Genomic DNA, 16214 nt, shown 5'->3' on the forward strand with positions numbered 1-16214 from the left:
TCTGCTGCTTTGCAGATTCTGAATCTATAATCCCTGTAAGTTAACATACAACGTGCCCTCTCAAACTGTAAATACCAGTAGAATGTAGCTCTCAAACTGCAGTGCCCACTTGATCTTACTCTTTACTACAGGTTTGATAGGCAGTGTATATAAATAAGGGGGTGAGCCTCATTGTTTGTTGAAGGTAAATGCGCCTTGAGTACTTTCAGCACCCAAAAACCAGTATGTGTGCTTACACGGTATTAGCTTAAAAGAAAGAAACTTAACAAAAAATACCTGTAAATACTGTATTTGTGAAGAAGCCTAAGAGGAATAACCAATCACAGAAATATTCTTGGCAGTACTTCGAATAGTGATCCTCCACTATTTTAAGTTAAAGGTCCTCATTACAACCCTGGCAGTTGGTGTTAAAGTGGCGGTAATTACCGCCAAATTATGACCATGGCGGTGTTATCTCCGATTATCTCCAGGGCGGAAACAACAGCCCCCACGGCGATAGCCACCTATAGCCAGGTGGAAGTCAATGTTCAGCCCACCATATTATGACACCATATTCCGCCATCTTTTCCTGGCCGGTACCAACGACATCAAAAGCCTGGAGGAAACACTGCACAGAAGTGAAAGGACTCATCATTGGAGACACAGGGTACAACCATGCCGCCATGGAGCCCGAGCTGCATGTCTTCCCCATGATTTTCTACATGCTGCTCCACCACGAACACCAATGCTGGCGAAGAAGATGACAGTGGGTACAGACGCCTAACACACAAGGGAGGGGGAGGAAAAAGAGAGTGACACGCACCACACACCACCAACACCATACACACATTCAGCTGCATTACCAAACCAATTGTACCCCATACCTCGGATGAAAAATGCAAGGGCAAAACGATTTTGAGAAAGTGAATGCAATGAGAGAAACACATCAAGATAAATAAGTGAGGCAAGACACTTATTTATACACAAATATATATATATATATATGTACACAAAAGAATTGACACAGTCAAGCCCACAATGTATGTAGTCCACATGGCTCTCAACACGGAGAGAACACTGCATGGCATCTGTTGGTAAATAGGCAGGCACCTCAAGGAGGAGGGGGCCACCTCCGCCGGGAGATGGAACAAAACCACTGGTTCTGAGGGGGCAACATTCCCTGTCCTTGGTCCTGGAGAGCGCAAGGCCACAGTTTCTCGAGTGGGTGTCTTCCCCACTGGTTCTGGAGGGGGCAACTTGCCCTGTGCTTGGTCCTGGGGAGTGCAAGGCCACAGTCTCTCAAGTGGGTGACTTGCCCACTGCTTCTGCAGGGGCAACATGCCCTGTGCTTGGTCCTGGGGAGTGCAAAGCCACAGTCTCTCAAGTGGGTGTCTTGCCCACTGTTTCTGGAGGGGGCAACATGCCCTGTGCTTGGTCCTGGAGAGTGCAAGGCCACAGTCTCTCGAGTGGGTGACTTGCTCACTGGTTCTGGAGGGGGCATCATGCCCTCTGCTCTTGATCCTGGTGAGTCTGGGGCAGGTGGGTGTCTTACCCACTGGTTCTGGTGGGGTCATTGTGCCCTGTGCTCTTGATCCTGGTGAGTCTGGGGTAGGTGGGTGTCTTTCCCACTGGTTGTGGAGGGGGAATTGTACCCTGTGCTCTTGATCCTGGCTCGTCTGGGGTAGGTAGGTGTCTTACCCACTGGTTCTGGAGGGGGCATCGTGCCCTGTGCTCTTAATCCTGGGGAGTGCAAGGTCACAGTCTCTCAGGTGGGTCTCATACCCACTGGATTGGCAGGGGGCAGGCCGCACAGCAGCCCATGGAGGCAGGATTACATACTGTCCACCGGCAGTGACAGCAGCTCACTGCAGGCGGTGTTGGTGCTGCTTGTGGGGGAAAGCTCCTGTCCATCCCCTGCAACCTTGGACGGCTGCTCGCTGGAGGTAATGGTGGTGGTGCTGCTGGTGGAGGAAGGCTTCTGCCCATCCCCTGCAACCTCGGATGGCTGCTCACTGAAGGTGGTGGTAGTGCTGCTGGTGGGTGGAGGCTCCTGCCCATCCCCTAAAACCACAGACGGCTGCACAACCATGGTTGGTGGTGGGGGCTCCATCACAGTTCCTGCCCCAGGTCCCTTGCTCTTGCAGCTTGGGCAGGTTCCTTTCCCTTCTTGGCAGCAGCTTGGACAGGCTCCTTTCCCTTATTGGCAGCAACTTGGGCAGGCTCCTTTCCCTTCTTGGCAGCAGCTTGACAGGCTCATTTCCCTTCTTGCCAGCAGCTTCTGCAGGCTCCTTCACCCTCAGCACATGTGCCCTGAATCATTTTCCACCACAAGTGGGTGTGGTTGCAACTCAGTGGCTGTTGGGTGTCTGAGTGCTTGCGTTTGTATACCTTGGGGGAGGACAGACACAGTGGGAGAGGACACAGGGGACGTGTACATGGCTGTTGTGGAGGTGTCTGCCAGTGAGGTGTGTGTTCTGCTTGGTGTGGTGATGATGCTGGTAGTGGATGATGATGTAGTGCATGCAGGTGTGAGTGTAGACGGAACTGGGAGGGAGATGGAGGAGGAGGAGGAAGGGGAGTCAGTGGAAATAGTGGATGTTGGTATGTCTGCATCTAGATGGTGTTTGTGTGAGTTCCTGTGAGATGAAGTGTGGTGCTTGTGTTTACCTGTACCACTCTTGTGTGTTGTCTTGTGTGCATGCTCGTCTGCCTGTGTGCTTGGGATGGGTCAGGGTTGAGAAGAATGGGAAGTGGAAGTTGGAGGGGAGAGGGTAGAAACAGGGACATTGTCTGCCATCAGAGAGGAGGCCACAGCCTGGATCGATCTCTGTTGGGCCGCCAATTCAGTGTGAATGCCCTCCAGGAATGCATTAGTCTGTTGCATCAGGGCTGCCAGCCCCTGGATAGCATTCATAATGGTTGACTGCCCTACAGAGATGGATATCAGGAGGTCAATAGCCTTCTCATTCAGGGCAGCAGGGCTCACTGGGGCAGGGCCTGAGGTGGCTGGGGCGAAGGAGATGCCCACCCTCCTGGGTGAGCAGGCACGGGCAACTCGATGAGGGGCTGCTGAGAGGGCAGTGCTGGTACGCGGGTGGCAGCTGTACCTGTAGCTGGGGTGGTCACAGAGGTGTCCGCCACCACCAGGGAGCTTCCATCAGAGGAGATATCAGAGTCAGAACTGTCCCCTCCAGTCTCTGCCGTGGTGCTCCCCTTGTCCTCCGTCCTACTGGTGCCTTCAACGTCAGTAGACTCTGCCTCCTGGGTCCTGTGGGATGCAGCTCCCTCCGTCGCCTGTGTCTTCTCCTCCACCAGATGATGCTAATGCACATAAGGACAGGATGACAAAACAATAAGGGGGGGAGGAGAAAAAGGATACACTTGGTCACTGGCTGCACCAACACCACTGTTGGCGTACACAGCACCATCACACACAGGAAACAGGCCTATGCAATATGCCATAGCACTACCAGAGAAAATGTTAGCATCCAAGGCATGGGGAGGGGCACACACCGCCAAATGCAGCACACCTGGGACCCACGCAGCCGTGACCAGTAGTGGATTCTTGCAAGCTAGGTAGCAGGATTATCTACTCAGAACCCTAGTCACCAGGGGACCTACGCTGCAATGTCAGGCCTGGCCTAGGGGCACCCACTGGCACACAGCCCCCACCGGATACCACCTTACCATGCGTAAGTTGTAATGATGGGCACTGTACTCACCCCCTTGTGGCAGCTGTGATTCCCTCAAGCGGCCATCCAGATCAGGATATGCCACCTCCAGTATGTGGGCCATCAGGGGGGTCAGGGTTTGATGAGCACCCCTTCCTCATTGGGAGGCCGTCCCCAGCTGGGCCTCTGCCGTCTTCCGTGCCCAGCGTCTCAGGTCCTCCCACCGTTTCCCACAGTGGGGTGATCTGCCTGCCATAGACCCCCAGGGTCCACATGTCCTTGGCGATGGCACGCCATATACCATTCTTTTGATGGGCGCTGACCTGCAGAGGACATACACACAGAAAAATAGTATTAGTCAAACAGTCCTGCCTGTCTGCCTGTTACACTTATGGCCCACCATATCCCTTCACATCACCATTTACACTCACATGGCCCAGCACACAACCAATAAGCCGCACAGAGGACATCCACCCACTACCTTACCCGAGGCTTTCACATACAACTCCATGCATTCATGCCACATGCATTGTGCCCAATATGTACTCACCTGTTTGTCTGGAGGCCCATACAGCAGTCCGTACTGGGGTAGGACCCCATCCACCAGTCTCTCGCCGAAGTGAAGGCAGGGGCCCTTTCCCCAGTCACACGGGCCATGGTAGGTTCCAGACACAGGTCACAGCAGCACATGCAGTGTAGGTCCTCTCCTGTGGATGATCAAGTAGCAGGTGAGGAATATGATAGAAAATAGCGGTCACATCCACGGCGGTGCATACCGTCACCTCCGGCGTAGATCACCATTGGCCACTGTACCCCATAGGGCCCAATGAGGAGTTGCATGGCGGTTCCCAACCGCCTCCCGCAGCGGTGCACAACATCAGCGGAATTACCTAACTTCCACCTGTCCCTCCACACAGGACAGGCGGATGCCATTTCAGGATGGGTGGGGTTCAGGCCCTGGATATTTGCTGCGTCACTGTTGAAAATTGGACATACTTTACAAATCACACTTACCCATTACAAGTTAACAGCATGCAAAGTTCTGTTGTAACCCCATTGTTCAGTTTGTGACCGGCTCCTCACTCTTTTGCCCCATAGATTGCTACTGCTGCAAATGCATAGGAGATGGAGACATACCCCCGTGTACAGACCCCTGGTGGACTTGGCAACAATGGAGGGCAGGCACCCCACTGGGATCCCCATCTTGTGCAAGTTCTATCAGTGCTCCATTACCTGGCAACTGGTTCTTTTCAAGTGACAGTGGGCTTGGCAGCAGAAGTGTCACAGCCAGTGTTCTCAAACGTGATGACCAGAGTGTTGTCTTCCCGGATTAAACACATGTGCAGCTACATTGTTTTCCCTCAGGTTGAAGATTTGGCCGCAGTGAAGGCTGAGTTCTGTGCAGTGTGACATATCCCCAACATAACTAGGGCGATTGATGGGTTTGCATTTGTCCTCCCCCCGTCAAAATGAACAGGTGTTCAGAAATCCAAGTAAGGATGGTGTGCTCTCCTGGCTGCTGACCCCTTCGAGGAATGCCAGGACAAGGGCAGAAGAATGTTATAATGAGGCACATGGGTGTACCAGAAGGATAATCGAAAGGACCTTTGGCCTCCTGAAGGCCAGGTTCAGGTGCCTCCATCTAACAGGTGGATTCCTGTGGTACTCACCCAAGAAGGTCTGCCAGATAATAGTTGCATGCTGCATGTTGCACAACCTTGCCTTGAGACGCCATGTGCCTTTTCTGCAGGAGGAGGAGACTGGAGATGCCCGCGTGCCAGCAGTGGACGCTGTGGACAGTGAGGATGAGGAGGCAGAGGATTAGGATGAGGATGAGGATGAGGATAACAGAAAATCAGTCATCAAACAGTACTTCCAATGACAGTGTTACTTCACAGTTCAATTCAAATTTTGGGAATGTCTGTGGCACTAGCAGCTGTTATTTCCCATTTCTATGCCCACTTACTGAACCCTTTGGCAATTCATTTTACAGATGTTGGTGACCTCACATATGCTCCTGGTGTGATCACTACAGCTAGCTACAGGTCATATACCTATGCTTATTTTCTGTACAGTTGAATTGAAATGTCTGTACCTGTTCAAATGAATACATACTTTAAAAATTTAACATACTCCAAAATTCTTTTTTTTTTCCAAGGGTGTTTATTGAAGTGCTAAAATATGGAGGGGCAAGTGCAATGGTATGGGGTGATGATGGAGGAAAGTCCAGGGTATAGTTCCAGTCTATTTGTAGCACAGGTGCATTGTCCAAGGGGACTTAGGAAGGGGCGCAATGGCAGTTCAAGGTGGACAGGGTCACAGAGTGGGACACAAGGGTGACAATCAGGAGAATCTAATTTCCTGGTGGGGGTCTTCGCAAGTGTCTCTGGCTTCTGTCTGGATAGCAGGGAACGTTTGCGGGGTGGTTCACCTTCCTTAAGGAGAGGGGTGCTGGTGGCCTGTTGGTCCTGTGGCGGGGGCCTCCTGGCCACTAGCGGCAGCAGAGGTGGAAGGCTGTTCAGATATCTGGCTAGTGGCAGGGGCCCGCTGGTGTGAGACTGTCTCCCTCATAATATCGGCCATGACTGCTGGCACCCCTGCTATGGAGATCAGGGTGTTGTTGATGGCCTGCAAGTCCTCCTAGACCCCCTGGTACTGTCCCTCCCGCAGTCACCTGTTCTCCTGCACATTGTCCAGGATCTGGCCCATCGTGTCCTGGGACTGTTGATATGCTCCCAGGATCTCTGCAAGTGCCTCCTGGAGAGTCGGTCCCCTGAACTGTGTGCCCACTGCCACTGACGCCAGGTCCCTGACTGTCTTAGGTATGAGATGTGGCCTGGGGTCCCTGTAGCGGTGGACACACTGCTGATTGACGTGTCCTGGGGACAGAGGTGTGGGTACGCTGGGTGGGTGCTGTGATGGTGTTTCCTGATGGGGGAGGCTTTGTGGTGGTGTGTGACTGGGCCTGGGTATCCGACTGTCCAGAGGTCCCTGATGGGCCAGGTTGGTCATCCAGATCCTGAAGACCAGAGTTGCTGTCATCACTGTGGGCCTCTTCTGTTTGGGGACTGGATATTGCTGGCACCTCCTCTCCGCTGACATTGGCTGTGAGGTACCTTTGGGGAGGTAAATGCTGTGTTATTGTTTCTGTGTCTGACATATTGTGCGTCCGTGGCTTGCCTTTTTGGTTGTATTTGCCCTGGCAGCTTTCACTTGTGTAAGTTGGTATATGGTGGGTTAGCTGATTGTCTCTAGTGTGCATGCTTTATTGATAGGTGTCTATGCAGGTCTGTGAGTGGCGTCCATGCATTGGTATGGCATGCAGAGCTGGGCTTTGAGATAAGTGAGATGTGATGGTGGGGTGTGTGGGTAGTGGTGGAGTGATGGCAGTGAGGGTGGGGATATGTGATGGCACGCAGGTAGGGGGGTAGTAGTAGTATAGAGTTGACTTACCATAGTCCAGTCCTCCTTCTACTCCAGCCAGGCCCTCAGGATGCATGATTGCCAGGAATTTCTCCTCCCATGTTGTTAGTTGTGCGGGAGGAGGCGGTAGTCCCTTGCCAGTCCTCTATACAGCGAGCTGGTGTCTTGCTGCAATGGAACGTACCTTCCCCCCGTAGGTTGTTCCACCTCTTCCTGATGTCATCCCTAGTTCAGGGGTTCTGTCCCACGGCGTTGACCCTGTCTATGATTCTCCGCCATAGCTCCATCTTCCTAGCTATCGATACCTGCTGCTCCTGTGCTCCAAATAGCTGTGGCTCTACCCTGATGATTTCCTCCACCATGACCCTTAGCTCCTCCTCTGTGAATTGGGGGTGTCTTTGTGGTGCCAGGGGTGTTGTGTGAGGTGTGTAGGTGAGGGTGTGTAGGGTAATGTGTTGAGATTTGTGATGTGGGGTGTGTGAGTGTTTTTTTTTTCCGCTTTACTCGTAAATTAGGTCACAGACCCCTTGCACATATGAAAACACTTTATAACTCCAAGTGTGCTGCAGCAGTCTTATATGGGGCAGGTGTTTGGGGCTATAACGAAGTACCCTCCCTCCAAAGTGCTGAAACTGAATTCCTGCGTAGATTAATGACGGTACCAAAGTGTATAGCAAACATCATCAGTCATGAGGAAATTGGTCAACGTTTTTTGGAGGACAGGGTTTCTATTGCTCCTTTATTGCTCTGGTTTAGATGTTGGCTGAACCCTGCGGCAAAACTTGTTCAAGACTGCATTTCTGATTGTTTACAGTTGGACAACTCAAATAGGATTCCCTGGCTTGTGTTTCTGCGAAATTCCTTTGAGAAGCTAGGGCTCAGGTACATGTTTGAAGAACACCAACTGTTAACTACAAACTTTAGGTCTGTCTTGAAGTCAACTTATTTTGAGTACATATCAGAATTGAGATTTTATAGCTCCCTGAAATTGAAATCCTTCGACCCCTATATCCGGATTGTAACTGTCCCATGTCTTGAACCTTACTTGATCTGGTTTTCAAGTTCTAAAATAAGCTCTCTTTTAACATTTTTTTAGATTTAATTTGATTCATTTTAAGGTAGCCTTTCCTAAACCATGTTTTTGGCAAAAGGATTTACCACCCTGCCCCTGTGATTCCAAATCAAAGCAGAGTACTTCACATTTATTTCTTTTTTGTTCTTTATATGCTGCTCCTAGAAAGGTTTTCATTTTACCCATTTTATGTCATCTTAGACCTATCCATTATAAGGAAGCTCTACTATATTTCCAGAGACTGCCAGATATTCAAACTTGTCATCATGACCAAAATTTTGTTACAGCTTCTTTAAGTATTAGGAAAAGGTCTATTCCATTTTAATCCCTATATGTTTGTGAGAGACTTCTGTATAATATTACAAGGTAGTTTCTGTTCTGAGATAACATCTGCAAATTTTGAGATTTTTAATTATGTTCAGTATACTTATTTGTCATATGTTAAGGGTTTTTTGGATCGTATGTTTACATGGTGTTTTTAGAAATTGTTTTTATGGTATTTTATTGTGGTTTATACTATTTATAGATTTGTAATATGTGTTTTTGTATGCACTTTTATGGCAACTGCCGAATAAAGTTCTTTGACTGAATAACTGAGTGGTGTATAGGTGTAAGTAGTGTGTGGCTCTGGTTTTGTCTGTGGTCTTGGTGTCTGTCTTGTGCCAATGCTTTGTAGTCGTAAAGGGTTGTGGGTAATGTGGGTGTGTGTTTTATAGTGATGTGGGTGTATGGGTGTGGTGTGTATATGGGTGTCAGGTGTGTGTTGTTTGAATTGTCCAATGTGGTGTTGTTTTGTATGTGTGTGTGTATTTTGGACGCAGCTGTATGTAGCGCCAATGGTTTACCTCCATTAAAGGTCCGCCGTGGTGATTCGTGGATTATAATGTAGTGGGCATTGTTCTGTTGGCGTAACGGTGTGGGTTTGATGCTGCCAGTTTATCACTGACTTTTGGCGTGGCGGCTTTGTGTCTGAATAGTGACGGATTGGTGTGTCTGTCATAATATGGTGAATGGATATCCACGGCAGCAAGTTGGCGGCAGTCAGCGTGGCAGTAAGTGGGATTTACCGCCAATGTCATAATGAGGGCCAAAATTCCTAAAATGAGTTGTTGAAAGCAAGCATGATTGATTCCTAAAGAACATTTTCTCCAGAGCTGTCATGGAGATTAAATCATTTTATAAATTACTTCTCACAATACTCTTACCCATAGCTCTTTGCTGTACGTATTCAACATATGCAACTCAGAGGGAATTTTTACAGAAGTGTAAATCCAAATATTCATAGCACGCCAGACTCCCAGTCAAATTGAAACATGACCTGTATCTCCATTATGGCTCTGCTCGACCTCTCCTTGCATGATAATTCATATGGATGTTTTTTCTAGTTAGGAAAGCATTCAGAAGTAAGCTATTTTCTGGCTTAACTTTCTAACCCCGTTCATTTAAGATATTTTGGTATACTGTCCACGTATTGCCACCAAATGAATGATTTGTATCTAAAAATGTTTATAAAAACATTTGAATGTTTGCAGAGTAATGGCAGGTTTCATCAGGTTTCACAGGTTTGAACCATGTTCAAACCAAAAAAAAAGACCCTCAAACATGTTTTTTAAATAAACATTGCAACTTGTATTTGAACAAATGCTGAATAACAATAACCTAACTTCCTTAGTTTCAATAAATTAATGTTTTTGTTAATTATACAGGTTTCATCACCAGGCTTTAATGGAACTTAAAATTTTAGAAGTGCTACGAAGAAAGGACAAGGATGCCAGTCACAACATTATACGCATGAAAGAATACTTTTACTTCCGTGATCATCTCTGCATTTCCTTTGAACTACTGGGGTAAGCAACGCTGTCTTTATCGTATTTCTACAGAAGACAATGCCTTCTTCATTTGGGCGAATAGTGTTTTGGCTTAACAAGACAATGAGCTAATATGAAAATAAAACAGATTTGTTTTGCTTTTGCATAAAATGGTAGTCATAGAGACATCATAATTAAAACAATAACAAACATTTTATAGACATTTTGGGGTACGATTAATCCTGATTGACATCCTTCTGATACATGTTGTGATTTGAAAGCTCTACAGCCTAGCAGCTTTCTTATCTAACGACTACCATGGGCTAAATTTGTGGTTTGTAGGCATAGAAAGGGCACTTTGTGTCGAACACCAGCTGCTCCAAGTGATGACAGAAGGGTTCAGTTAAAGTTTGAGGGATTGTGTAGTCAGTCACAATGGCGGCAGGGTACCCTTTCTGCCAAACTGTCGTTCTGCGCGTCCACATTTAATCGTGGGTGAACCAAAAGTATGTTGATGACACTGACATACTCCTCCAACTTCCTGACGGGTATGGGCTGTTGGAGGGTAGCCATCCTAAAAAAGACCTCCCAAACCATGGGAGAACACACCTCTTGTGTAGGGAGGCATACGTTTTACTTTATTTGTGAGCTTCTGAAAAAATGTAAAACTTTGTAAAAGTTTGCTGGACTTCCATCCTCTTTGACTGAGCTGTCTATCAAATTTTTGCAACAATGGCAGGAACCACTATCACAGCAGTTTCTGCCAATCTTTAAAGCTGTCCAGAGGGCAGGAAAATGTTTTAATCTTTGTGTGTATATATATATATATATATATATATATATATATATATATATATATATATATATACATATATATGTTAATACATGTATATTTAGATATCAATACACACATACAAAGTTTGATTTAAACATTTTAACCAAGCAAAACTGCTTTGCAGTGAATTGTAGTTAGACAAATTAATGTGTGTGCCAAGGTGCACTGTTTGCTTTTTTGTGGCATCTCCTGGTATGTTCAGTAGCTGTGGTGGTGAGGCACAGGGCAGGAAAAATAGCACTGGGGTTCAGACCCTATCTGGCCCCCCTGAATGAGGAGACTTAGGCCCTCATTACGACTTTGGCGGTCTTACTAGAAGAACGCCGAAGCTGCGGGCACCAATATACCGCCAGTGCTGGCGGTATATGTGGCTCCCTATTATGACTTTTCTGCTGGGTCAGCGGAAAAGTCACATCAACAGTGTAGGAAAGTACCATCTTGCCTGGCATGTTACCCCCATTTTTACTTGTGAGTCAGTTTGTTTTTGCCTGTCTCACTGGGATCCTGCTAGCCAGGACCCCAGTGTTCATAGTTGGGGCCTGAATGTGTTCCCTGTGGGGTGCCTACCTGTGTCACTGAGGCTCTCCTAACCAGAACCTCAGTGCTTATGCTCTCTTTGTCCTTAAAATTGTCACTGCAGGCTAGTGATAATTTTTACCAATTCTGATTGCCACACTGGAACACCCTTATAATTCCCTAGTATGTGGTACCTAGGTACCCAGGGTATTGGGGTTCCAGGAGATCCCTATGCCACTGCAGCCTGAGTGAATTAACATCCACGTTATTTCACAGCCATTTTACACTGCACTTAAGTAACTTATAAGTCACCTATATGTCTAACCCTCACTTAGTGAAGGTTAGGTGCAAAGTTACTAAGTGTGAGGGCACCCTGGCACTAGCCAAAGTGCCCCCACATAGTTCAGGGCAATTTCCCCAGACTGAGTGCGTGGACACCATTACACGCGTGCACTACATATAGGTCAATACCTATATGTAGCTTCACAATGGTAACTCCGAATATGGCCATGTAACATGTCTACAATCATGGAATTGTCCCCCCATGCCAAATCTGGTATTGGAGTGCCAATCCCATGCATCCTCGGGGCTCCAGCATGGACCCTGGGCACTGCCAAACTAGCTCTCTGGGGTTTTCACTGCAGCTACCGCTGCTGCCAACCCACAGACAGGCTTCTGCCCTCCTGGGGTCTGGGCAGCCCAGTCCCAGGAAGGCAGAACAAAGAATTTCCTCTGAGAGGGTGTGTTACACCCTCTCCCTTTGGAAATAGGTGTTAAGGGCTGGGGAGGAGTAGTCTCCCCCAGCCTCTGGAAATGCTTTGAAGGGCACAAATGGTGCCCTTCTTGAATAAGCCAGTCTACACCGGTTCAGGGATCCACCAGCTCTTGCTCTGGTGGGAAACTGGACAAAGGAAAGGGGAGTGACCACTCCCCTGTCCATCACCACCCCATGGGTGGTGCCCAGAGCTCCTCCAGTGTTTCCCAGACCTCTGCCATCTTGAATGCAGAGGTGTGAGGGCACAACGGAGGCCTCTGAGTAGCCAGTGCCAGCAGGTGAGGTCAGAGACCCCTCCTGATAGATGCTTACCTGGTTAGGTGGCCTCTCTTGAGATAATGAATGCAAGAGCTCACCAGAGTTCCTCTGCATCTCCCTCTTTGACTTATGCCAGGGATCGACCTCTGACTGCTCCTGGAGGCCTGCAAAACTGCAACAAAGTAGCAAGAAGGCTACCAGCGACATTGTAGCGCCTAATCCTGCCAGCTTTCTCAACTGTTTCCTGGTGGTGCATGCTCTGGGTGCTGTCTGCCTTCACCCCGCACTGGAAGCCAAGAAGAAATCTCCCGTGGGTCGACGGAATCTTCCCCCTTCTAACGCAGGCACCAAACTTCTGCTTCACCGGTCCTCTGGGTCCCCTCTCATCATGACGAGCGTGGTCCCTGGAACACAGGAGCTGGATCCAAGTGACCCCAACAGTCCATTGGTCCATCTGTCCAAATTTGGTGGAGGTAAGTCCTTGCCTCCCCACCCCAGACAGTAATCCTGTTTACTGTGTGAACTGCAGCTGCTAGGGCTTCTGTGCACTTTTGCAAGGAATCCTTTGTGCACAGCACAGCCCAGGTTCCCAGCACTCTGTCCTGCATTGCTCAACTTGCTGAGTTGACCACCAGCTTCGTGGGACCCTCTTTTGTAGTGTTGAGACGACCGCTGTGCTCAGTTTTCTTAAACACATGTTCAAGTGCTTCTGCGGGTGCTGCCTGCTTCTGCATGGGATCTCTGTGTTGCTGTGCGCCCCCCCCCCACCCCCGTCTCCTCCTCCAAGGGGCGATCATCTGGTCCTTCCTGGGCCCGGGCAGCACCCATTTTTTTCAACCATGACCTTTGCAGCTAGCAAGGCTTGTTTGCAGTCTTTCTGTGTGGAAACAACTCTGCAACCTCCAGCAAGCTGTGGGCCATCTTCTGTGCAAAGGAGAAGTTCCTTGCATCTTCCATTGGTGCAGAATCTTCAGCTTCTCCCACCCAAAGGCAGCCATTTTGCACCTTCATCCGGGGTTTAGTGGGCCCCTGCCCCCCTGGACACTTTCGTGACTCTTGGACTTGGTCCCCTTCCTTTACAGGTCCTCAGGTCCAGGAATCCGTCTTCAGTGCTTTGCAGTCAGATGTGGTCTTTGCAGAATCTCCTATCACAACTTTAATGTGTTTCTGGGGAAGTAGGGTAAATTTACTCCTACTTTTCAGGTTCTTGGGTGGGGTATCTTGGACACCCTTAGTGTTTTCTTACACTCCCAGCTACCCTCTACACACTACACTAGGCCTGGGGTCCCTAAGTGGTTCGCATTCCACTTTCTTAGTATATGGTTTGTGTTGCCCCTAGGCCTATTGTATCCTATTGTATTCTACAGTGTTTGCACTACTTTTCCGTTTACTTACCTGATTTTGGTTTGTGTGTATATTTTGTGTATTTTACTTACCTCCTAAGGGAGAATATCCTCTGAGATATTTTTGGCACATTGTCACTAAAATAAAGTATTTTGATTTTTAGTAACTCTGCGTATTGTGATTCTTATGATATAGTGCTATATGACATAAGTGGTATAGTAGGAGCTTTGCATATCTCCTAGTTCAGCCTAAGCTGTTCTGCTATAGCTACCTCTATCAGCCTAAGCTGCTAGAACACTACTAATCTACTAATAAGGGATAACTGGACCTGGCACAAGGTGTAAGTACCACCAGGTACCCACTATAAGCCAGGCCAGCCTCCTAAAAACATTGGCAATGTTGATGTGCAACGGGTGCAGTAGCAACCGTTGTGCATTTCACTGCCCACAATTCGGGCAGTGAAATGCGCGATGAGGCTGTGCCTGGGGGCCCCTGCACTGCCCATGCCAAGTACAGGGGCAGTGCAGGGCCCCCCATGGGCAACCCGAGTCCCTCTTGGTGTTTACCACCATGGACAGGCTGGCGGCTGGGGACTCGTAATCCCCAGGGCAGCGGTGCTTGTTATGACCGCCTGTCAGTCAGTCGGAGGGATCGGCGGTTTGCCCGTGGCTAATCTGCCACAGTCATAATACATTGCTGGCAGTGCTTTAAATGGGCCGGTACTCTCCGGTACTGAGTACCAGCACTTTTTTATTTGAAGAGGGAGAGTACCGGCATATCTCAAGATAAACGTAATGCTTTTAATTGGAGAGTACCGGCACTTCTCGGAAACAAGCAGGTACTCTATCACAGAGTACCTGCACTTCTATTTTTCCATTTAAAGCACTGATTGCTGGTACACCGCCAGCCTGTTGGCGGTGTTACCTCCGGTGTACCGCTGGCTGCCAAGGCCATAAGGAGGCCTTTAGAGACCTGGCCTGTGGCAGATGAAGCGAGAGCATAGTGCTAGATGAGAAAGCCCTGGGATCACATATCTATCAGTAGAGCAGCTGCTGCAGTGGGCTAGAGGGCTAGTAGGGGGCACAGTGCATTGCACTAATTGTAATTCATGTAAGAGACCATTCTTCCCATTCAGAATGCTTTTTCATTGTGACTGTCTCCTGCTTGGCTCTGTTGACTCTTTCCGGTGGGGCAAGTGGAAAATAGTTAGGGACAGCAAGACAGATACGGACCCACAAAACCACTAGAAAAGTCAGAAAATGGAGCGGAGATGAGCAGACATTCAGAGTCTTTAAGCATGGAGATCGCCATGAAAAAGACAGCAAAACAATCTTTTTTTATAGAGTAAGGAAGGAGAATCGAGGATGAATGAAGAGTAAAGAAGGAAGCAGCGTTGGAAAAGAAAATGAAAACATCCAAAAGGTATGAAGCAAATACATGCAGAAGGAAAGAGGTAACGAGGTGCTATTAGGGTGAAGGCAGCTGGAAAGGTGATGGAGAAGAGACGGCGGGGATAAAAAGGAGTGAAAAAAGTAAGAAAGGAACGAAGAAAGTGAGAAAATAAACCAAGGGGATTCGAACGAGATTGCATAAGGGGAGAGCACAAGAAATAGGGCCAATGTGATCAGAAAAGCATGATGAAAAGTTGGCAACTGGGTGGGAGAGAAAAACTATTTGAATGAAAGAGCGACTGGAAAGAAAGGGAAAGTCTACGAAGCGTTGCTTGCATTAGATCTTAACATGACACCCTTGCTACACCACTGCTCCACACTGTAAAGAAACAACAACACCTGGGAGGAGACAAAGCCCTTTTCCCATCTGGGCTACATGTGTACAATGTGGATTTCAGACAAAATGAACCTGTCGGGAATGAAGCATGGGAAACAAGATGATAAGACACAAGAATTAACAGCCTACCTGTATCAAATCTCAAACACGACAGAAGCTAAGCCTGTAGGATAAACATGCAGGACACACAGGTAGCCTTGCTCTCTAACTGCAACTTTTTTAGAAACCTAACAACGCTCTTAAGGACTACTATTCTCCTGGCTACCTGCTTTATAGGCGTGAGGCCATTGGGCAATGTACCAGTGAGAGGCCCGAGGGTGAAAGAAATCATGAAACATGGAACATTCGACAGGGAAAGGCCTTGGAATTAGTATCAGAGAGACCAATTTCATCCAAGGAGGACTGACGTTTATGGAAATCTCGAGGTTTTTCACCACATGCTGTTATTTTGGAAAGGCCAGTAGAGCTGGAGTCGAGTCAGTCCAGGCTTGTAGACATAAAAAATAGCAATTGGTGGCTGAGAGTGTGGAGCACACACCCAGAGTATCCGGTTATTTAACTTAGCAAAGTGAACAAGTCCAGAATATAATGGACGCTCAAAATGAAGGAAAGCTACCACTATGTCCACAAAATAATTAAGAATTTCAAGCACTCCAAAATGAAATCACAATGTAGCTCTATAGTGGACTTTCCATCAAAGAGTTCTTTATTTTCATGTAACTTGGCACAGCCTTCCAATTATTTC

At 48.1% G+C, this 16214-nt stretch overlaps 1 protein-coding gene across 1 annotated transcript in view; it reads left to right on the plus strand.

Annotated features, from left to right (window-relative positions):
• The window catches only part of DYRK4 (dual specificity tyrosine phosphorylation regulated kinase 4), a 1116119-nt gene that overhangs the window by 577957 nt on the left and 521948 nt on the right, over nt 1–16214 (plus strand). Inside the window, exon 6 of the mRNA XM_069230054.1 lies at nt 9852–9992. Within this exon, the coding sequence (XP_069086155.1) occupies nt 9852–9992 (141 nt within the window). The remainder of the gene's footprint in view (nt 1–9851; nt 9993–16214) is intronic.

The sequence above is a fragment of the Pleurodeles waltl genome, chromosome 4_1 (genome assembly GCF_031143425.1).
Source record: "Pleurodeles waltl isolate 20211129_DDA chromosome 4_1, aPleWal1.hap1.20221129, whole genome shotgun sequence".
NCBI classification, from domain to species: Eukaryota; Metazoa; Chordata; class Amphibia; order Caudata; family Salamandridae; genus Pleurodeles; species Pleurodeles waltl.